Here is a 23,862-nt window from a genome sequence, read left to right on the forward strand (position 1 = left end):
TAATTAGTCATTTTACTGAAGAAGATGTGTCACGAGGTAGGGCTGAGCCTCTTGGGCTCAGCCATCAGTAAAACTTGTCTTTGTTCCTAATTGTGCAACTGACTCACCTGACAACCTGGGGAAATTACGTCATCTTTCATTTATAACCTGCCTGCCCAAGAGAGGAATGCTGAGGAGATTAATTATGAATGAGATCATACTTGGGAACATGGAGATCCCCTTCCAAAGAAGGGGACTATTTAATTGTTAGGTCGTTCATTTTGAGCCATACTAGGCCAGTGTGTCAAAAGTCACATATCTGGGTCATTGAAAGGCTCAGACTAGAGTCATAAAGTTTGGGTCAGAGCTATTTTTCAGCACAGGTGCCATGTCTGTGGAATGGCTCAACCAACCTCTTTGAATTGCTGAGTCTTTACTAAACCCCTTTACAATGGGTAGTTACTGGAAGGCAAGAAGAGCAGAACAAGTGGATTTTTATGTTATTTTTTTAAGGGAGGCTCCACACCCAGCATAGAGCCCAACACAGGGTTTGAACTCCCAACCCTGAGATCAGGACCTGAGCTGAGATCAAGAAGCAAGACACTTAACTAACTGAGCCACCCAGGTGCCTCCAAAACAAGTAGATATTTTTCATTTGCTAGAACCACTTTGACTTCATATATTTTTTAATGTCTTATTTTTATAATGGCATTGAGCTCTGGAAAAGCCCATCATAAGTACTGAGTGAAAAATGAAATATTTATATATGTTATAACAGCTTTATATATATTCTGTCTCATTCTCAGAGGAAATGTACAATTCATCCAATAAGTTTACCCTCCCCTAGGTCCTGGGTCAGGTAGCATTTTAGAGGGAGAGTTGGGCATTAATGAAATAAAACACACAAGTAAAAACAAAAGAACAACAACAAAAAAAAAAACCCCACACAAGTAAGCATGAAATTACAACCTTTGATATATGCCATGTAAAAGAGATATGGTATAAAATAAGAATTTAAAGAGTGAGTTTCCCCTGATCTGGGAATCAAGAATCTTTTTCTCTTACATCATCTTAATCTAAATTCTAAGAATGTAAGATCCCTTCAGCAAAGTAAAACATTACACTGAGGAAAAATTCAAGTTCCCAAACTACTTAAGTTTTAAGTTCATAGATTTTTACTTTAATTACCTAGCCCTAATGTTTCAGGTATTCTATCCTTTTTCATCTTAATGTGGTTTATTTGCCTGAATTCCATCAAATGATAACTTTTTAAAAAAGATTTTATTTATTTCTTTCATGAGAGACACACAGACAGAGGCAGAGACACAGGCGGAGGGAGAAGCAGGCTCCCTTCAGAAAGCCCGATGCAAGACTGGATCCCAGGACCCGGGATCATGCCCTGAACCAAAGGCAGATGCTTAACCGCTGAGCCACCTGGGCGTCCCAAATGATAACTTCTTTAAAAAAGATTTTGTTTATTTATTTGAGAGAGAGAGAAAGCAGACACAGAGGGAAGGATAGAGGGAGAAGCAGACTCCCTGCTGAGCAAGGAGCCCAATGCAGGGCTCTATCCAAAGATCATGACATGAGCTGAAAGCAGACACTTAACCTACTGAGCCACCCAGGTGCCCCCTAACTAGGCTTTCTTTTTGGTAGCACTTACCTAGCATGTTTTAATCCTTTTTAACCTTTGAATTCCTCTGTTTTAAGGGGTCTTTCATATAGCGTCTAGCTGGGTTTTATTTTGTGGCCCAATCTGAGAACCCTTTAAAAAAAAATAGGTGAGTTCACATTTATTGGCATAAGAGGTATAATTGGTGCAGAGGCCTCCCTCAGATCTGCCTTTAAGAGAACCTGCTGCAGGGAGCGTGGTTGAGTCACCTGTGTCTCCAGCAGCCAGTCTATAGTGTTCACATGAAGCCATGGCTCCCCCAGGCTGCTCCCACCCCATTACCGAGCACTGTGGGGTACTCCAGTGCCCCAGGCTGGCTCCGGAGGCAGTGGGTAGTTACTGGAAGGCAAGAAGAGCAGAACAAGTGGATTTTTATGTTTTTTTAAAGTAGGCTCCATACCCACACATAGAACCCAACACAGGGTTTGAACTCTCAACCCTGAGATCAGGACCTGAGCTGAGAACAAGAAGCAAGACACTTAACTGAGCCATGCAGGTGCCCCCACCTCTTTCTCATGGGAGAGCACCATAACAGGCAACTTTGGCTCAGGAATAATCCATCAACTCAGCCGAAATATTCTCATACCTGTACTGAAGCTGTGCCTGTGCCATTCTTCCTTGCTCCCCTCCTTTCCTGGAAGCCAGATGTGGTTCACAGTGAAGGCTCTCTCGGCCTGCCCTCACCCTTTCTCCTTGCCACACAGTTCCTCTGGTAGATCTTTTGCATGTCTAATCTCATGTCGGTGTCTGCTTCTGGGAGGACCCATGCTGACACACTTGGACCGTAAATACTATAAAGCTGTGTTTTCTGAGTTTAGTGTTTTTTGGCTTACCATCCTTACAATCCATCCTGTATGCATTGCCCTGTCTCTGTTGTTTTGCATTTATGACTTCTTTCTCATGCTGGAAGATCATAGCCTGCTTGAATTTTTCTGGTGTTTACTTTTACGTTATAACTTTATATGAAATACATCTTTATTCACTGTAAATGTGTGCACTGTAGGCCAGAAGTAGACTACCTGCAGAACTGCTCCAGACCCCGGCCTTGGGTATGTGTACTCAGACTTCATTATCCACCAAGGTGAACCCCTAGCAAGAATTCTTGGGCATCTGGAAGGTGTATTTCTGCCTGTTGTGCAGCCCACTTCTAACTTCCGCCATGTTGCCTGCTGTTCTTTGCCAGAACTGTTGTCTTTCTTCACTCTGCTCTAGTCCTTGCTTTAGGAAGTTGAGACAGTATCTAATGATCCTCCTTTACAAATGATGAGGGTATCAGCACAACTGGTACTTCTTGCTGGCCCAATGTCTATCTCCTGATTTTCATTAGTTATAAAATTACTTTTAGTTCATCTAATGATTCCATTTTTAGTTTAAAAATAAATAACATTTAAGCCTCTATGTATTGATGTATCAACAGAAACAGAGAGTCTCTGTTGTATGTATTGTATCTGTTCTATCCCCTCCTATTCTAACAAAAAAAACAAGAAGGTTAACACACATTGTCTTTCATACCCTCCCTGGCCCCTCTTTCAGGACATACACACACACTTACACACACGTACACTTTTTGTTCCTATTGTCAAAATACAGTCAATCTCCATTCTTTGTGGATTTCATATCTATGAATTCCCCTACTTGCTAAAATTAACTATAATCCCCCAAAATCAATACTTGGGGTGCTTTTGCAGTCATTCATGGGCATGTGCAGAAAGGCAAAAAAAAAAATGGGTTGCACCGTATGCACACTTTCAAATGAGGTCAAACACGGCAACACTCTGTCTTCTTGTTTCAGCTCCCTTAACAAATGTCCTTTGCATAGTCTATTTACTGCCATGTTTTTTTGCTTCTTGTGCTTTTTCTTGATGATTTCGTCATTTTAAATGGTCTCCAAGCATGATCCTGAAGTGCTGTGACCTTACAGAGAAGATATGTATCTCAGAGAAGCTTCATTCTGGCATGAGGCATAGTGCTGCTGGCCATGAGTTTGATGTTAATGAGTAAACAAAATATTAAATAAAATGTTTTTGTTTTTATTATTTAAAGATATATTTACTTATTTTAGAGAGAGATAGAGCATGGGGGTGGGTGGCAAGGGGAGGGGCTCTCAAGCAGACTCCCTGCTGAGCGTGGAGCCTGCTGTGGGGCTCTATCTCATGACCTTGAGATCATGACCTGAGCCAAAATCAAGACTAGACTGAGCCTGACTGACCCAACTGACTGAGCCACCTAGGGGACCCTTAAATAAAGTGTCTTTAAACAGAAATGTACATGTTGATTGGTCAATAAAAATGTTGTAACCAAAGGCTTGCAGGAACCTAACCCTGTATTTCCCCTAGGAGCAATGGTTTAGTATTTGCTAATTCAGTGTTTGCAGTGGCTTCACGGCACATAACTACCATGAGTAACAAGAATGGGCTGTATATGAAAATTGTCTTCTGGAACCATAGTTCCCATATTCCCCCAGTTATGTAGATGCTAAATGTAATTATATTTAATGCTATAATGATCATTGCTCCCAGTGAATCCTCTTCCTAGGCTTCTTCATTAATCCCTGAGTGAGAGCTCTTGCTATCTTTTTAAGAAGGGCCAATTGATAATATAATAGTTCCTAAATTCATTCATATCCATAAATGAATTCCTAGGGCTAACTGATTATCTGGCTTCAAACAATATTGTCTCCCTCAGGATTTATAGGTATTATTCTACTTTCTTCTTGTATTGAATCCCATTCTGGAGAACTTTGACCCTTATGCTACTTTCTTTTCTCCTACCACACACCTGAAGTATTCTTTTCCTGTTCTGAAACAACTTTCCCTGCTGATGTAGATGCTCCAAAATAACTGAACTGTTTATCCACTGTAGTCTTCCCAGTGCCAATAACAGAACCTGACTTAGAGCTGACATCAATATATGTTTCATGAATAAGCAAGTATCACATTGTTCAGCTATTCAGAATGATCCATCTGGATACTACAAATATATATAATGTAGCCTGACTTAGAGTTGACATCAATATATGTTTCATGAATAAGCAAGTATCACATTGTTCAGCTACTCAGAATGATCCATCTGGATACTACAAATATACATAATGTAAATGAAATAAATCGAGTATGAAATGACATATGCATTATGACTCGAACTGTGTAAAAAGAGATCTGCAGGTAATAAGGCCTACAAAATAATGTGCAAACAAAAATGGATTATGCATTCCATTTGTTGAGGTTCTCTGCATAAAACTACCTAAGGTTATTCATTCTTTTCCCCTCAGAATTAGTAACATTTTAAAAGAAAATATTACACTTATCTAATTTTGGACCATGTTACGAGTTAGTTTAAGCTCCTTCAGAGCAAGCACTGTGTTTTGTTTTGTTTTGTTTTGTTTTGTTTTGTTTTGTTTTGTCTAGTATAGTGCCCAGCACGTATAGCAAGAACTTATCTGATTGGACCCCAAATTCTCAGGCAATTTGGAGGGCAGGCAAGAACTAGATATTTGCGAATAGCAAACCTGTTAAATTGTTTCACCCTCATAAATATAGTTCTTTATATTTATATTTCTAGTTTATGTTTATAAAATAATTAACCACTTGTACACCTTCAGAAAGCAAACCTCTGTTTTTTGTGTTGTTTTATTACAAAGTCGAGTTTACTTGGAAGTGGTATTAACAGGGCCTTTAACCAAGTAACCACAGAACATGTCAAACTAGTTTCTAAAGCTTAACCTCTTCTATTAGAGTTTATTTGAAGCAGGAAAAACATGGCCTTTCCTCTTCAGCCTACTTTGAAATTCAATTAGTCTGAAATGCTGGTTAGTGTTAGCAATTGGAAAATTACAATTGGATGGGTGATGTCTCCCATCCAATGAGGAATTTAGACTCTTCTGGAGAGCAGGCTGAGATGAGAGCAGAATAGAGTAAGATGTCAAAGAAACCTGGATAGAACATCTTCAGAGATAACATATTTGTGCCTGAGGTATTTTGTTATGATATAATGTGTGGTTGCCCATGGGCCGAGTATGGCCATGACCATTTGTGTATCGTCTATGGCTGCTTTCTTGTTATGAGGCAGAGTTGAGTGGTTGTAAAAGTGACCAATGATCCACAAAGTTGAAAATATTGACTGATTTGGCTCTTTACAGAAAAAGTTTGCCAACCTTGGTCTAATGTCCTTAACAAAATGCAACATGATTTTTGGAGCATGGATTTCAGAGTCAGGTCAACTCTATTGCCTCCTAGTTATGTGACCCTTAGTAATTAATTACCTAACCTCTCTGAGCCTCAGCTTCACATGTGTAAAATGATCATAGTAGTGCCATCCTGTCAGGCAGTGCTCTACAGAGCCATACTGACCTGAGGCAAAAGGAAAAAAAAAACTATATATATATATATATGTATATATATATATATATATTTACCAAAATATCCTCCTAGATTTTGAACCAAGTGGGAAAAGTTTATAAAATCTTGCTCGTCAGTCAAAAAATATGACCATAAATATGGCCCTTTGTTATTCAATCTGTTCAGCTAGCAAGGAAATGAAGATGGCATGGACCCAGGAATGGCTGGCTGATTGGAAGTGACTTTTCCTATTATACAATAACACAGAGCTGTAAAACAAACAATAGTCTGTCCTTATGTAAAATTTTGATATTTTTTTCTTTTTTTAAGATTTATTTATTTTAGGGATCCCCGGGTGGCGCAGCGGTTTGGCACCTGCCTTTGGCCCAGGGCGCGATCCTGGAGACCCGGGATGGAATCCCACGTCGGGCTCCCGGTGCATGGAGCCTGCTTCTCCCTCTGCCTATGTCTCTGCCTCTCTCTCTCTCTCTCTCTGTGACTATCATAAATAAATAAAAAAAATTTAAAAAAAAGATTTATTTATTTTAGAGAGCGCACAGAGTGGGGGTGGGGAGAGGGGCAGAGGGAGAGAGAGAGAATCAGAGAATCGCAAGCAGACTCCAAGCAGCATGGAGCCTGATACAGGGCTCAATCTCACAACCTTAAAATCAACCTGAGCTAAAACCACGAGTCAGATCCTTAACTGACTGAGCCACTCAGGTGCCTCTGATATTTTTTTCATCATTGACTTATTTGCATTGATTTTCATCTTTCAAAAATACTACATTAAAATATCACTTATGCCCCGCAAAATATCACTTATGCATATCATTTATTATGTACTGTGAAAATGCATTATTAATGATATATGTATTATTTTCAGTAAAATATCACATAAATATTAAAATATCATTTACATCTTGTATTAAAACATCATGAAAAATATGTTTTACTGCATTAAAATCATAAATATAATTTATATTGATTATTGAATTTGGGTGTCCCTTATCCCTTTAAATTTTGCACCTGGTGAGTGCCTCACTGACTTCACCCTAATCCTAGCCCTGTTATCAAGATTGTGGTGAGAATTAGAGATAATGTCTATGAAATATCTAAAGTACTAGGTGGTGAATAGTAAATGCTAAAAAATTAATAGTTGTTGGAATGTCTGAGTGGCTCAGTGGTTGAGTGTGTCTGCCTTCAGCTCAGGACGTGATCCTGGGATCCTGGGATCGAGTCCCACATCAGGCTCCCTGCATGGAGCCTGCTTCTCCCTCTGCCTGTGTCTCTGCCTCTCCGTCTCTGTCTCTCATGAATAAATAAATAAAATCTTTAAAAAAAATAGTCATTGATGATATGGATGATGAATTGTGTTAATATTTGTAGAGGCCAAGGGCAGTCCACTCCAACATGGGCTACATGACATGAAGATTGTTTTGAATTAAAAGGCAACCAAAACCCAGCAGATTCAGGAAAAGCCTTTTACCTCCCCTTCAACTGCCTAAAAAGAATTTAGACAGAAGACTTCCTCCAAGAGGAGAGCTATTACCATAGATAACTACATTATTTTATGAACTAGATGTGATAGACAGGGAGGAACCTGGCAAGGCCTCTCTGGTCAAAGTTATCTATGTCTTGTAGTTTCTGAGTGGCCCAGCAAAGACATTTACCAGTAATCTTTTTCATTTTCATTTTCCTGTGAATTCATTCCTTCCCTTTGAAGCCCCATACCACCTTCTTCTCCTTAATTCAGATTATATACTTCATTTTGCCTGACAATCCTTTGGAATTTGCAGGTCTGTGTGGATTCCCCATGGGAATCTGATTTTCTGCTGTTAATTTGTCTCATGTCCACTTGATTCTTGGTCTGGCCTGAAGCACCATGGAGGGGCCAGGAAATTCTTGCTCCCTGATGTAGTACTGATCTCATAGGGTTGTTATGAAGGCTAGGTAAAATAAGTAAATTACTTAGCATGGAATTTGATATAAAGCAATAATTACTTTCCTTCCATCATTTTGGAAGGATTTTGGAAAAGGGAAGCATATTGGCCATTATACAGATGACAGTGCTTCTACCTGGCCAGAGAACTGGTTTTGGTTCTGGCTCTGTCATTAACAAGTAAGCAGATTACCTATTTGGACCATCCTTTTCCTCATATTGACAGACTGGTTCCTCATTCCTTAGAGATTTTAGCTAATCTCTTGCATTCCTTTTGGACACAAAATTCTAAGATCTGCAAGCCAGCTGATCTGAAAGGACATGAGGCATCTATTTAGGAAAATAAATTTCCAGGGCAGTCTTACTAACCAAAGACAACCCAAATCTAAAAAAAGTTAATAAGGCAAGAAATTAAAATTTATTTTAATTTTTAATTAAAATATCTGAAAATAACCATACAATACTCTTGGAATTAAAATGTTGACCAGGGGTGCCTGCCTGGCTGGCTCCGTCAGTAGAGTGCACAACCCTTGGTATTGGGGTTGTGAGTTTGAGCCCCATGCTGGGTGTAGAGATTAGTTAGGAATGGAATCTTTAGAATAAATAAATAAATAAATGAAATAAAATCCTGACCAAATAAATGTTTTGTCATCTTTTTGCTAAGCAGGATATTTTGGCGGATTAAATACCCTTTGGCTAACAAACATGGTTCCATATGCTACAATAAGGTTGAATCTTGGAAACATTATGATAAATGAAGAAGCTAGTCACAAAAGACCACAAATCATATTACAGGGAAAACTATACAGACAGAAAGTAGATTAGTGGTTGCTAAGGGCTGAGGGATGAAAGCAGATGGGGAATTAGGGGTGCAATAGGTAAAGGGCACCAGGATCCATTCTGAGGTCATGAAAACGCTCTAAAGTTAGTCAGTGATAGTTGCACATATCTGTGAACATACTAAAAACCATTGAATTGCACACTTTAAATGAGTGAGGTGTATGTATGTGAATTCTATTCCAATACAACTGTTTTAAGAAATGGTTCCGATAATTTCACACTTTCAAGGAAAGACCAAAGTGAAAAAGATGAAAAGTCTTTTGGAGGTAACTGGGCAAAAGTTTCACTTTTCTCTGTCAACATCAAAACAGTCTCCCACTTTTCCAGTTTTTTCTCTGTCAACATCAAAACAGTCTCCCACCTTTCCAGTTTTTTCTTTCCCCTTGGAGACCGAGTGATGGATCTCCATTTTGTACCACAGAATAAAGCCCCCACTTTAGTTAATCTGTTGTAGGGAGGGTGTGTAGGTATTCCTGCAAAAATAAACTACTCTCAGGCTTAGGAACTATTTATAGCTGTTATCTTGTTTTATATTTGCCAGAGAAAACTGTTGGATAGACAGTATGCCCTCTTGATTGGAAGGACACCTCCAATCTTTTAACCACTAGCTATATTTATTTAGTATACAACAGAGAAAACAGACTTCCATTTCCATTGACCTATTTCATCTGAGTCTGAGCTGGAGAGAAAAGTGTGATTCCCTCAGACTTATCATTGTCAACTCCACTCCCCTCCTGATGAGAGTTCCAAGGGATACTTTTGCTTTATCATCACAAGACCTACTGCCCTGAAGCAAAATGAAGCTGCCCAAGCAGCTTCGTGGTGTCACACACAGTTCTAGCTTCTTAGTTTCTACCTGCTTTGGGAACTGATTTCATCACCCACAAAAAGACGAAATTTCTTGGGGGGAAACTTCTACAAAAAGAAGAGGCTCCTCATTCATATCCAAAGAGGTGTCAGTGAAAAGAGAAGATGGAATTGTGGACAGAAATAATCCATGATGAAGCAACTGTGAGTGTGGGCAGGGGGAGAGAAAGTTCTGAGATTCTGTGAGAATCAGTAAGTACAGGTAGGTTCATATTCAGTCTCTCAATGTGGCTAAGTCAACTGATTAAAAATGAAAATATCAGTTTCTCTTAGACTTATGGTTTCACACCTGTGAAACCAAACTCAAGTGACAGGTGTGAAATTCCACCTAATTTAATCTTGATGCACAATATTCATTCAGTCAGGAAGTAGAACAAGCATGGCTGACTCACAGGTCTTTTATTTCAAGTTTTGGATTTCAAGGTGTGCTCGAGCTATCATTTCTCCCACCCCCAAACATGACACAGGTATTAATAACAACTTTAGAACAGAGGTCCACAGACAGGTATACTGATTTAATGTTTCCTGGAAGTATTTACTGATACCAAGATTAAGGGATATATTGTCAAGGATTCTGCAATCTGGTCAACAGATACTAGTCAGTGTCTGGGACACAGCTCACCACGTTAGTTGGTGAAGTCAGGATGTTTCCAGTAAGCCATGCTAGAGAACATTGTTATGCTTGCCTGAAAACACGATTCTGAAGTAATTTCCAAAAGTCCCATAAATAAAAATCACTTTAGGCCAGAAACTACCTTGGCGAGATCAGAATATGAGTTGGACTCCCATTTTTAAAAGAGGTAGAGGGGGGAAGTGACAATTTCCTATTATGAAGTTCTATTAAATTTTTTAAATCTGGAAAGTAACTCAGTTTATGTATTTTTTTATGCAGAGGACCACACTGAATTTGGCATTAGAAACCTGTTCTGAACCAGATGGTGAAGTGTGGGGGCCAAGGGCAGGCTGCCCCCAGACAGACCACTTTGGCATGAAGATTATTTTGAGTTAAAAGCAATAAGTGGGGTTCCTGGGTAGTTCAGTGGGTTAAGCATTGAACTCTTGATTTCGGCTCAGGTTATGATCTGAGGGTGTGAGATACAGCCCTACACTGGGCATAGAAAAAAAAAAAAAAAGCAGGTGTCTGAGTAGCTCGGTTGGTTAAGTGTCTGCCTTCAACTCAGGTCATGATTCCAGAGTCCTGGGATCAAGTCAGGCATTGGGTTCCCTGCTCAGCAGGGAATCTGCCTCTCCTTCTCCCTATGTCCCTCCCCGCTGCTGCTGTGTGCTGTCTCTCTCAAAATCCTTTTTTTTTTTTTTTTTTTTTAATCAATCAGGGACGCCTGGGTGGCTCAGCAGTTGGGCGTCTGCCTTTGGCTCGGGCGTGATCCTGGGATCCGAGATCCAATCCCACATAGGGCTCCCTGCGGGGAGCCTGCTTCTCCCTCTGCCTCTGCCTCTATCTCTATATGTCTCAAGAACAAACAAATACATCTTTAAAAAGTAAAAATTAAAAAAATTAAAAAAGCAATCAAGGGGCACTTGGGTGGCTCAGTCAGTCACATGTCTGCCTTCAGCTCAGGTCATGATCCCAGGGTCCTGGGATAAAGTCCCGAGTGGGGCTCCTGGCTCAGTGGGGAGGCTGCTTCTCCCACTCCCTTTGCTGTTCCCCTTGCTTGTGCTCTCGGGCTCTCTCTCTTTCTCTGTCAAATAAATAAATAAAATCTTAAAAAAAAAAAAGCAGCAATTAAAACCCAGCAGATTCAGGAAAACCTCTTTACCTCCCCCGCAATAGTCTATAAAGAATTTACACAGAGGACCTGCTCCAGGAAGAGAGCTATCACCATAGCTAACTACACTGACATGAATTAGGTGTGGTAGACAGGGAGGAACCTGGCAAGGCCCTTCTGATCAAAGTTCTCTATGTCCCATAGTTTCTGAGTGGCCCAGCAAGACATTTACCAAACACTTAATCTTTTTCACTTTAATTTTCCTGTGAATTCATTCTTTCCCTTTGAAGTCCCAGACCCCTACCTTCTTCCCCTTAATTCAGAACGACACCATAAACCTCATTTTGCCTGACTGTCCTTTGGAATTTCCAGGTCTGTGTGGATTCCTCATAGGTATTGATTTTCTGTTGTTAATCTGTCTCATGTCATTCTGATTCTCGATCTGGCTTGAAGTACTTTCAAGGCGACAGGAAATTCTTGCTCCCCAACAGAAGTATTCCCAGTTGGCCAGGGCCAAACCTTGTGTCTTTTTTAAAACCCCAACAAATACAGGGAAGAAGCATATGGACAAAATGCCCTCTTGGTTGGACATTTCTGCTTTTAACCACCAGCATAATTTTTAGGGTACAACTGAGAAAAAACGAGATACTAGATTTCCTCATTCTCATCTCTTAATCATGTGTGTAAATATGCAAATTCACATTCCATCACCTCTCTGGCCTTTGTCTGCCTGTCTGAGAGGGTCTCTCTCTGTCTCTTTTTCCCTCACTCCCTCTTTCACATACACACACACCACAGAGTTATAAATTATCTGAGAGGACTTCAAATATCTGAGGATATAATTCTGGTTTGGGCACTAAGCTATTTTCTTTAGGTAAATATCTATGTAGTTTTACACAAATTTCCATAAGCCAAAGTATTGATAGAAGAGTGATATCTTTATGACAAGAGCCTTAATTTAGAACAACAGTTAGCATTTGTTCTTTGGATCACCTGCACCTAAAAAACCCAGAGGGTTTGTTAGAAATGCAGATTCCAGGATCTCACTCCAGATCCATTGAGTCTGGATCTTTGGGGGTGGTCTGCATTTTAAATAAATCCCCAGGTGATTCTGAGGCACGCTAGCACTTGCTACCCATTGTTTTGATCACTGGTAAAATTACAGCAAACATTCCCACCATGATTTCACAAAGTTTAGAACAGAACAAAGGTCTCCCAAAGTGAATCACCTGTATCCTCTGCATTTCAGAATCACATCTTAATACTTGTTGATTTTTGGACGGCAAGCCAAAGAAGGGAAAAGCAAAAAGTCGATGTATTTGTGATAAATCATTTCTGCTATCAGATGCATGTTATTCAACAGACTCTCCCATGGAAGTTGCAGGTTCAGGGACACCTGGGTGGCTCAGCGGCTGAGCATCTCCCCTTGGCTCAGGTCATGATCCTGGGGTCCTGGGATTGAGTCCTGCACTGGGCCTGCTTCTCCAATTTTAGTATATGTGCTGCCGAAGCGAGCACTGGGCCTGCTTCTCCCTCTGCCTGTGTCTCTGCCTCTCTCTCTGTATTTCTCGTGAATAAATAAATAAAGTCTTATTGAAAACAAAAAAAAAAGTTGCAAATTCATAGTTTTGCAGATACTGAGAAGTCTAAATTTAGTTTACACCTAAAATTATGTTTTTCCCTTCTAGCTACAGAAGTTTATTGTGGTGTGTCTCTGCTTAGATTCTGGCATTCAGTGAATCTTCTAGAATCATTTAAAATAAGACCTTACTGATGAGCTAATGTTAAGTAAAAAGGCCAGTCACAAAAAAATCAAGTTCCAACTTTGTACATGGAGATATATAATGCGAGACTGGAAGGAAGTACCCACAAATCATCATCAGGTTTTTATGTCAGGGATAAAACTATCTCTAAATGCTTATTTCTTTAATTTAAAAATTATAATAAACACACACTTTAAAATGTTGACTTCTCGGTGAAAAATACCATCATTAGTATAATTTTAGCTTACTGTTAAATCAGCTTCAAAAGCACAAACTAAGAAAAAAATTATTTATAAGCCTGAAATCCTAATACAGCTATTTTAACTTTTTCATTTCCTTTGTACACTTTATTCACAGGCATGCATACATGATTTTAACATAATTGTCATCTTAGTTTATCTCCAAATTTGAATTGTTTTGTCTGCTTGACATTATTTTATAAACATGTCTGCACATTTCTGCATAGCTTCAGAATAATTTATAAATTAAGGCTACATTTAAAAAAAAGTTGATATATTGTACTTTACACATTCCTGTACATGGAAACATTTCTGCTATACCTAATTTCAAGTTATTATAAGTAACATAGTTAGAATCATCTTCTTATGAATTTTTTCCCTTTTAAAAGTTTTTTCCTTAGAATAAAATCTCAGCAATGGTTTTACTAGTTCAAAAGGTATAAACATTTTTATGGTTACTATGCATAACGTATTTCCCTTAAAAAAAATGTACCAATCTTTATTACCATATGAAAAAAGAACTAGATTCCTAAGAAGGCTGAGTTCCTTTTAAAAAAAAGCACTTCATTTTATTTTTGTTACCTTGCTATGTACATTACTGTCTTATTCATTTATTTATTCATTTAGTAATCTCTACACTCAATGTGGGGCTCAAACTCACTGCTCAGAGATCAAGAGTTGAATGGTCTATTAACTAAGCCAGCCAGGTGACCCTGTACATTACTGTTTTAATTCATATTCATTATAATTAATAATTTTTACATTATCAATATGCCAGGAACCATTCCAAGGGGTTTACATAAAGTCATGTTTTCCTAAAAGATAATTAAAATAAATCATCAATGTATGCAAACTTATAAAAATCTATCCTCTATATATTAGTTATAATAATAAAACTTAAAATTTCCAGAAAATAAATGATTTTATTTCTGTGCAGGTGGAAAGGCACAGAAAACTTAACTATGAAAGAAAATAACTTTTAGATTTCCCAGCACATTTATTTCTTGTACTTCAGAACAAGTTAATTTCAAGGAATATTAATCTCTTACTACTGAGAAAAATTTTTTTTTCAGGATTAGGAAGTTCATTTCATTCATACCTTCTTTCCTTAAAAATTATTAAATAAAACTTAAAAAGTCCATTGAAGGAACAGGGCTAATAAAATGCAAAGTGGCAATACTACTAATAATGTTTTTTTAAATAATTAAGAAAACCATTCAATAAACAACCTACCTGATTTGACCAAGCACATCAAACTGATGAAGAAGTATAATCTCAGCATATGGAAACTGGAGAGAGTGTGTGTCACATTCACAAGAAGAGTGATTCCCTGGGCAGAGCCTTAAGAGTTTCACTGAGGGCTTTGCTGAGAGCTCAGATAGCTAATCCAGAGGTGTGGTGACAACAGGAAGTTCCTGAGAGGGACTGCAGGCGGGTCCCAACCCTGGCAGGATATTTGACTCCTCCTCTTTTCAAAGGAAGGTTGGTAGGTTTCTGCCTTACACAATTTTATGCATATCTTTTAAATTTTTTTCTGCATATCTTAATATAATGTGTATCTGCTGAATGACGAGTTCAAAAGAGTTTCATTCTTTGTGGGCGGTTTATTAGTTGTTTGGCTTGGTATGTTGAAATCAAGTGTGATTTGAGATATTTGCCTCCCTGTTCTTGTGAATGAAACAAATGCAATGAGTCTACTGTTGGCCTGTGTACACAAAACTACTTTTTATGCTAATTCACACACTCATTCCTCATACAGCAGTCTTTAGACCTTGCTAAGAATATTTCATTAAGTCTAGTCATATACCTGTGTTTGTCCACATACGCTTCAGATTAAAAGAAATTTTTATGCCATTATACATATTTTTATTTCTTCCGATCCAGAGTTCCTATCTCTTCCTCTCCCTTTCCTCCTCCTTTTTAAAGGAAAAACAGGGATGCCTAGGTAGCTCAGCCAGTTAAGCATCTGCCTTCAGCTCAGGTCATGATCCCAGGACCCTACTTGTGTTCTCTCTCTCTCTCTCTCTCTCTCTCTCTCTCTCTCAGCCAAATAAACAAAATCTTTTGAAAAATATAAAAAAAAGGAAAAGTAAATGCAAAAGCTTTAAATAGAGAACTATGTCAGAATCCATCCACTTCAGTGTAGGAAGTAACTGAATTTGAGCTGCCACAGCAACAAGGTCATTTAATTCTCTCTCTGGTGGAAGTGCTTGTAGCACTTACTCAGGCTGGTGGGGGTGGAGGAGGGGGGGGTCTGACCAGCTGAAACAAATTTATAAATAAAGGTATGAACAACTTAAGAATATGTTGTCATCCAGAGCATCAGGCAAAAGCCACTCATCATTTAGCATTGTCTACTTGAAATAGGTATTTATGAAGCAACAGCATCTCTCATGTAATTTAACAGTTTTCTTTATCTGCCCTCCAGCAATGCTTCCCAAAGAGTTGGATTCCCCCCCCCCGGGGGGGGCCTTCAAAGTATTGCACGTAGATTCTGTGTCAGCCCTCAAACCTGATGAATGCCAAGACCCCCAAGCAGTGGTTCAGATCCCACCTCTTCCACTCACCAGTTGCGTGCCTTGAAACAAAACATTTCAGTTCTCAAGCTCCTACTTTTCTCAACTATGAGATGAAGAAAACAGAACCACCTATCTCACAGGGTTGTTTTCTGGATGAAATGAACTATTATAAGTAAAGTTCTTAGCACTGTGTCTGCTACTGAGGCGAGCTCACTGAGCACTTGGTAACTATATTACCTACGTGGTTACACAGTCCACACCTGGCCCTCCAGTGGAAGGCAGCCTGCACTAGGCTAGACGAGGGATCAAATGATTTTAGGAATGGAGGGCACCTGACAGTAGTGATGTTTCAGATGAATGACTTCAGTCAGTACTCTAGGCTATTTTCATCTTTCGTCTCCTACTGGAGAAATAAATTAAGGATACATAAACAGGAAAAACAAATGCTAGCTTTTATTTTTTCTATTTGCAGTAAGCTTTACTAATTTGGAAACTGCCCTCTGAAACAAATGGAGAATTGTTTCACATTCTCTTAGAAACCTGTTATGAAATGCATTGCTCACTCTTGGATCAGTGTAGTTGGCTGATAAATATTTGTTGCGCTCCTATCAGTTTTAGTACCACGCCAAGTCTTTATCTAGACAGAGCCAATGTACATTTTCCTGGAAACCAGCCAATTTTAGGAGTAAGATTCATTTCCCTTGGGAGGCCTCTTTGTGTTACTGTTATTGATTTTCCTGCCAGCAGTCACAGAAGGTCCCTATAACTTCCTAGCTGTGTGCTCTTTTCTACTTCCAGCATTGAAAATAGCACAAGAATCAATGGGAAAGCCCATCCTCTCAAAGAAAGAGAGAGAATTAGTGAGAAATATCAAATATTCAAATATATATCAAATATATAAAGCATTCCAAAGGATGGGGGAAGAGGAAAGGGAGGGAGAAATGGAGAAGAGGTGTACTGGGAATCTTTGAGAGGTGAATTAGTTCTGCCTCTTGCTTGTGTGGTAGTCCTGGCAATCTACACAGGTGGTAAGACTGCACAGGACTACATACACACATGAACACAAACAAATAAGTGTATGTGAAACTGGTAACATATAAGTTAGATTTGTAGATTGTATCAATGTCAATTTTCTGGTTTCCTGAGTGCATTCTAGTTATAAAGGATGTTACAATAAGGGGAAACTGGGTGAGGGTACACAACACATTCCCTGTCCTATTTTTTGCAGCTCCCTGTGAACCTCGAATTATTTCAAGATAAAAGCTTTTTAAAATTCCAAGAGATGTGCCAACTTATAACTATGTGAATGTTAGCATTTACTCAAAGGTATTGTGAGGAAAACCATTTCTTCATCTCTCATCAGCTAGTCGAGTGAATAATGGTCAGTTTTCTCAATACCATGACCCTGATAAATAATCACAACTCAAAAATAACATAATTTGCTTCACTTCCAATTTAGTATTATGCACTGGCTACCCACCCCCACCCTTAACCTAGAAATCTCTTGCTACAGAGAGCAGAATAGAAAGGGGGCAGGCAAGCTTCCAAACACGTGGACAGGAAAAACAGGTATGGAAATGTAATGGAACTGAGGGGAGGTGGTTTTATAACTCTCATTGGCCAAAACAGTCAAGGAAAGATGACCTATGTCCTCTCTCACTCTGGTCTAGTGCTCTCACTGCTGTATGACTCACTAAAACATCTTCTCATCTGCATCAGTGACCCCACAATCTTTTGCTAATTGTACATGTTTGAAAAATAAGTCTGTTTCCTTGGTTTATTTTCTACAAGGAGATCAGGGCAACTTTTCCCTAAATCCATAATTTGTTTAATTTCTTCATTCATTTATTGAACATTTTTCTTTTTTTTTTATTGAACATTTTTCAAGCTTCTATTTAAAAAAAATAATAAGGAAAAAATAGGAGATGGCTCCTTCTCTCAAGGAGACAGACATATTAATAATATGAATATAGAGCTATGGATACATATGCCATAGAACTGTGGAGGAAACATTAAGATGCTGGAATTCCACAGGGAGAAGCCATGGGAAAATCCTCACATAGTAGGTCCTCCCTGAGCTGAGTTCTAAAGACGGGGTAGGAGTTCACGAGGTGAAGATGGTGGAGGAAAGGCAGTCCAGGCAGAGAGAAAAAATTTGGAGTCATAAAAAAAGTGTGGATTGCCAGTTTGGATGTATGCATTGAGAAATGATAGAGTAATTTGTACACAGGCTATGAAGAACTTTGTATGCCATGCTTAGGACATTGGATTTTATCTTCAAGGCAGTGAGAACCTAAGTTTTCTTCTTGTTCACTTGTTTACATGTTAATATGGTACTATCATGTAATAATACAAATACATACAAAAATAAAATATCCCATAATAATATATAAATAGCAAATACAAGAAACTATAAATATATAGAGAATAGTACATTTAGGTTAGCTTATTAACATTATTATGTGAATAATCTTTTTTGGTAGTTTATTACAAAACAAAGAAAATGTCTCCCTACTACTTTTCTGGCCTTAGAAGTATTTTTCATGGAATAGAGCTACTTTGTTTTAGAAGCTATGACTTCCTTACAAACAATGTATCAAACAAAATAAATGCAAGTCCAGTACTTTCAAGTAACTGCTTCTTTGCTGAGTGCCGCTCAGAGCATTTCAAGGATAGAGGGCTCTGGCAAGGCCTGGCAAGACAGAGGCAAAATACTTTTTATTAATTAAAAGCTCATTGAAAACATTGAAAAATTTAGGGGGTAGTGTCCAATATATAACATCCATTGGTAGCAAGTATTTTAGATTTATTTGGATCTTAAAGTGCTGTTTTAAAATATTATTATTAGAACCAGATTTCTGTTTTTATTTTTAACTAGCTTTCCAAGCATTGATCATGAGACTCTTACACCTTCGTTAGATAGTTATACACACAGAGCAGGCACACAAGAGTTGTCTGGGTGAGAAGCAACTCTGGAAAAACCCACTCCGTAATTTGGAAGGTCTGTCCTTGTAACATCTGCCTTGGGCCCTCATTTGGAACCAACTGTGAACCATTTGAGGGGTTCATGCTGTGTAATTCAGCAGGGTCTTTCTTGCTGAGAATCATTTTCTTCTGGCTGTGAAACCAGGAGCAGTTTTAGCTCCTCCCAGAGATACCTTTCTTTATGAGGTTCTCCCTAGAGTCCTCCAAAGTAAATATTAGGGATTCTCCATAGTTGAAGTCAGACCACTGGGGCAGCCCGAGTGGCTCAGTGGTTTAGCGCCGCCTTCGGCCCAAGGCCTGATCCTGGAGACCTGGGATAGAGTCTCACGTTGGGCTCCCTGCATGGAGCCTGTTTCTCCCTCTGCCTGTGTCTCTGCTCTCTCTCTCTCTCTCTGTCTCTCATGAATAAATAAATAAAATCTTTAAAAAAAAAAGGCCACTGGAAACAAATATTTGGAATTAGATGAAAATCAACGCACCCACTTTTAGTGATTTAGTAACAGAAAAACCATGCATTTAATTTATAAATCTACTTTCCTTAATAAATAAGAACAACAATATAAATTTACCTTCCTTAACAACAACCACAAAAGACAACAAAATAACAACAAAAGAGATCAACTTACAAATAGATACAAGAGGGATGGAGGACAAGAAGAGGTGGCTTTTGCAAAAGACTGAGAAATGATCAGGCCCTGAATGATAGTTCTGATGGGCTTGGAGAGGGGAAAGAGCAAATCCATGGAAAATGTAGGAAAATACAGGATGTGGAACTGACAAGTTAATTGGCTTACTAGATAATTGAAGAAGAGGGAAGAGAAACATTAGGCACTTCTCCATGCTGGGCACTGAAGTTGATCCTTCACTTACATAAGAACATTTCATTGGCCCGCAGATCTGAGAGGCAGGTTTGATTAACTCTATTTTACAGATTAGGAAAGAGGCTCAGGTAGGGCTGAGTGCTATTTCTCCACAAGGCAGGCCAAGCCTGTGAACAACTTTTGTAATACAATCTAAGACAAGGAACTATATTTGTTTTTGGATAATAAGGCCGGATTAGATTGAATAAGATCAAGTGACATTATTAGGAGGACATGTTTTTTCTTGAATATCAGAGTTGGTTCCTAGAAGGGAGTTAACCTTCAAGGTGGTGACCTTCATGTTGGATTTTAGGCATATTAAGCCAAACCAACAATATCTCACGTATGGGGTCCTACCCACTTCCATCAAATGGCCCAGAACTCTGGCAGGGGTCAGCAAAACTAACTCTGAGAATGCTGGCAGAGGGAAAATGTGCAAGAGTGAACAATGAATTGGAGGCTGGGTCTTCCTTGTTCTGTGGACAGGACATAGGTTTTGAGGAAAATTAGGGGTGGGCCCTGGAAAGGCTTGAAGGAGAGGACCTCAGCAGGAGGAAAAGGAGGAGGAGGAAGAAGAAGAGGATCAGAAAACTGGGCAACCATTGAGGATACCCCAATGCAAACTTAAGCAGTGAGGATGTGCCCCTCCAGCAGTACAAGGGTGCAAGTTATCCAAACCAAGAAAGAAACCTCAATGTCCTTGTTCCTCCATAAGGCTTTTTCTCCAACATTCTGGTGAAGAGTTCCCAGGTCCAGGAATGGTTGTAGCAGTGGTGGGGTGGGGGTAAGGATAATCCAAAGATAGGCATTTGGCCCATGCCTCAACTTTGGACGACAGGACAGCGGAGGTACCAACTAGCAAGATCCCAGGAGAATAAATTATAAGGCTATAAGTCATCTTCCTTTCTTCCTTTTAGAAGGCAACCAGATAATAAGAGGATACAAAGGGGGTGTATGTGTGCAAAGCAGCAAGTGTGGGCGATGGCTGGTAGTTGCTACACTCAGGAGTTACTATTTGCTGATGAGGCCTCAGACCCAGACAATTCAAAGCCCTCCACTTTTCAAGGACAGTGACTAACATTTCAGCTTTGTGTATGTGTAGGTGCTATTAATGAGGCAGGAGAAAAAAACGTGGTGTTGTACTAGAGTGGCCTGAGACTTGTTGCCAGTATTTCTTAAGTCTTGATGGCCAAAACCTTGGATAAACTGCTATTCTAAAGCAGCTTGCAATTTTCTCGTTTATGTTTTGAACAGAGACTGTTCTTTTGTTCTGGAAAATCCCTTCCGAATACTTGACCATGCTTCTTGGTTTGGTGATGGCAAAGACCAACTCTTAGAGTAGAAGGGACAGTTTGGACATGGCCAAAGTGCTCTGCAAAATAATGCCAGTGGTAGACTTTTTTTAAGTTAAGTGGGAGTCCAGCCTGAATCAGGTTGGTTTGGAGGTGGAGGGGAGATTTTCTTCTGTCAGTGCCTTGTAGAAGATGTTGAGAACAGTGGAGAGATGACCTTGAGGAGAGGAACTCCTTCTGGGAGCCAATGAGCAATGGACTGCAGATGCTATACTTTTATTTTTTTATTTTTATTTTTTTGATGCTATACTTTTAATAGCCACTTTTTTTTTTTAAGATTTTATTTATTTGAGAGGGAGGGAGGGAGAGAGTGAACATGAGCAGGGGAAGGGGCAGAAGGAGAAGCTGACTGCCCGCTGAGCAGGGAGCCAGACGTGGGGCTTGATCTCAGGACCCTGAGATTATGACCTGAGCCGAAGGAGACACTTAACCAACTGAGCCACCTAGGCTCCCGTTAATAGCCACTTCTAAATCAACTGGTCTTTGCTTTCCACATTACCTGGAGAGGGGTTCCACACAGTGGTATTGTTCTACATTCCCATGCTAACTTAAAGGGAAACTTTTACAATTTCTGGAGCCCTTGGTTCCTGCAAATGAAAGGATGAGGTCTTCAACTTCCTCGCAGCAGGAATCCACTTAGGTGGCAACAACCTTGACTTCCAAATGGAACAGTCCATCTACAAAAGAAAAAGTGATAGCATCTACATCATAAATCTGAAGAGAACCTGGAAGAAGCTTCTGCTGGCAGCTTGTGCCATTGTTGCCACTGAAAACCAAACTTAAAAAAAAAAAGTTGTATCATCCAGGAGTACTGGCCAGCTAGCTGTGCTCAAGTTTACTGCTGCTACTGGAGCCTGGAACCTTCACTAACCAGACAGATCCAGGTAGCCTTTGAGGAGCCAAGACTTCTGGTGGTTTCCCAGGGCTGACCACCAAACTCTTACAGAGGTGTCTCATGTTAACCTGCCTACCATGGCTTATGGAATACAGACTCGCCTCTGCCTTATGTGGACATTGCTATGCATTACAACAAGGGAACTCACTCAGCGGGTCTGATGTGGTGGATGCTGGCCTGGGAAGTTCTGTGCGTCTGTGGCACCTATCCCCAGAACCCCTGGGAGATCATGTCTGATCTCTACTTCTATGGAGATCCTGAAGAGATTGGAAAGGAAGAGCGGGCTGCTACCGAAAAGACTGTGACCTGGGAGGCATGTCAGAGTCACAGCTACTCAACCTGAAGTCACACACTGTCTGAAGGCATTCAGGTGCCCTCTGTACCTGTCTAGCAGTCCCCTACTGAAGACTGAGTGCTCAGCCTACCACTGAAGACTGTTCTGAAGCTCCCACTGCTCAGGCCACTGAATAAGTAGGAACAACCACTGAGTGGTCTTCAGCTGCTCTTCCACAAAGGCAAACGGGGTGGGATAAAGTTGATGGAAATTAAAGTTTCTTTAAAAAAAAAAAAAAAATCTGGGGCAGCCCGGGTGGCTCAGCGGTTCAGCGCCGCCTTCAGCCCAGGGTGTGATCCTGGAGACCCAGGATTGAGTCCCACATCGGGCTCCCTGCATGGAGCCTGCTTCTCCCTCAGCCTCTGTCTCTGACCTTCTCTCTCTCTCTCAGTGTCTCTTATGCATAAATGAATAAAATCTTAAAAAAAAAAAAGCCTCTGGTCTTTATAACTCTGTTCTCAAACTTTTGTTTTGGAGAATGAAAGGAAGGGGCCAACATCCACAATTTAGGATTTGCTTCCAGAGTGGTGATAGCCACCGGTGGGTAGCTGGTAGTTCTGGAGCTCTGGGTGGTGACTTGCACCAGAATTCCAGAACACTTTATTGAGCAAAGGACGAGGCTGTCAATGGGGAGTGCCTGGGTTAAAGTTCGAGCAAACCTGGAAGTCTGGCCTCAACTCAATCGTAGGTAAGGGTCAAGTTTGCAGTCAGGGAAGGGTTTGTGGGGCTTGAAAAGAAGGATTCCACGACTGTTTGGAAGAGGGGACCGGAATTTCTAGTCACTATGCAGGGTGGGGCTTTTTCTCTTGTTGATAATTAACCAGAAGTGTGACCTCTAGGTAACAGAGAGAGAACTAATGGGCACTCCCTGCCAGCCCAGGGGAGGACTCTCCTGAGGTCTCCGCGCAGCCTTAAATTCCGTCCTTCCCTACTCCTCCCCAAGGTGTGGTTTTCCTTTCTCTGGCGCCTACCGCACTTTGCACACAATTATCCTGTAATTTGTAATCACGTCTCTTCCAGCGGACTCACCTCAAGGGCCACGCCACTAGTTAGCCTGGTGATTTTTGGCAAATCACTTAATCGTTCTATGCTTGATTTCCTCGTTTATTAAAAATGGGCACAAGATTCCTCCATCGCCTGGGGGTGCTGGGATAAATGAAGGTGACCACGCGTGCGGAAAAACTAGACGTAAGGTGCATGCAAACTAAAGGGCGGTCAGCAGGGTAAATACTTGTTCATGGACCTGACCTACCTTTCTTCCGTGCCCTCAACAGACGCTTACTGAGCACCTCCTCCGTTGCAGGCCTCGGGAGCGCTCCCTCCGGGTGCGGAAGCCTCACGTGCGGCGCGTGGGCCTTGTCCCGCGGGCGGACTCGCGATTGGCTCCGCCAAAGAGAAAACCCCGCCCACAGTCTTTGCGATCTCGTTAGCGATTGGACCGGCGTCTCCGGCACGCATTCCGGTTGCTAGGTTCGGGAGGAGCGGGGGCGAGGGTGGGGCTGCGCGTGCGCAGACTGAGGACGAAGATGCTTTCCGGTCGGGCGGGAGGAGGTG

The 23,862-nt window shown here is 40.3% G+C and overlaps 1 protein-coding gene across 3 annotated transcripts in view; it reads right to left on the minus strand.

Moving 5' to 3' along the window:
• Positions 1-14,807, minus strand: part of LIPH (lipase H) — a 49,271-nt gene extending 34,464 nt beyond the window's left edge. The window contains exons 1-2 of one of the 3 annotated variants that reach the window (XM_055307957.1): positions 14,597-14,646; positions 1,643-1,744 (exon numbers count right to left, since the gene is read on the minus strand). In XM_055307957.1, coding sequence (XP_055163932.1) covers positions 1,643-1,649 — 7 coding nt within the window. In that variant the 5' untranslated portion in view covers positions 1,650-1,744; positions 14,597-14,646. Of the gene's footprint in view, positions 1-1,642; positions 1,745-14,596 lie in introns of all 3 variants that reach the window. The other 2 variants (XM_055307956.1, XM_055307958.1) reach the window with 2 other exon arrangements.
• Positions 14,808-23,862: the final 9,055 nt, after the last annotated feature.

This window comes from Nyctereutes procyonoides, unplaced genomic scaffold (genome assembly GCF_905146905.1).
Source record: "Nyctereutes procyonoides isolate TBG_1078 unplaced genomic scaffold, NYPRO_anot_genome, whole genome shotgun sequence".
Classification (NCBI taxonomy): domain Eukaryota; kingdom Metazoa; phylum Chordata; class Mammalia; order Carnivora; family Canidae; genus Nyctereutes; species Nyctereutes procyonoides.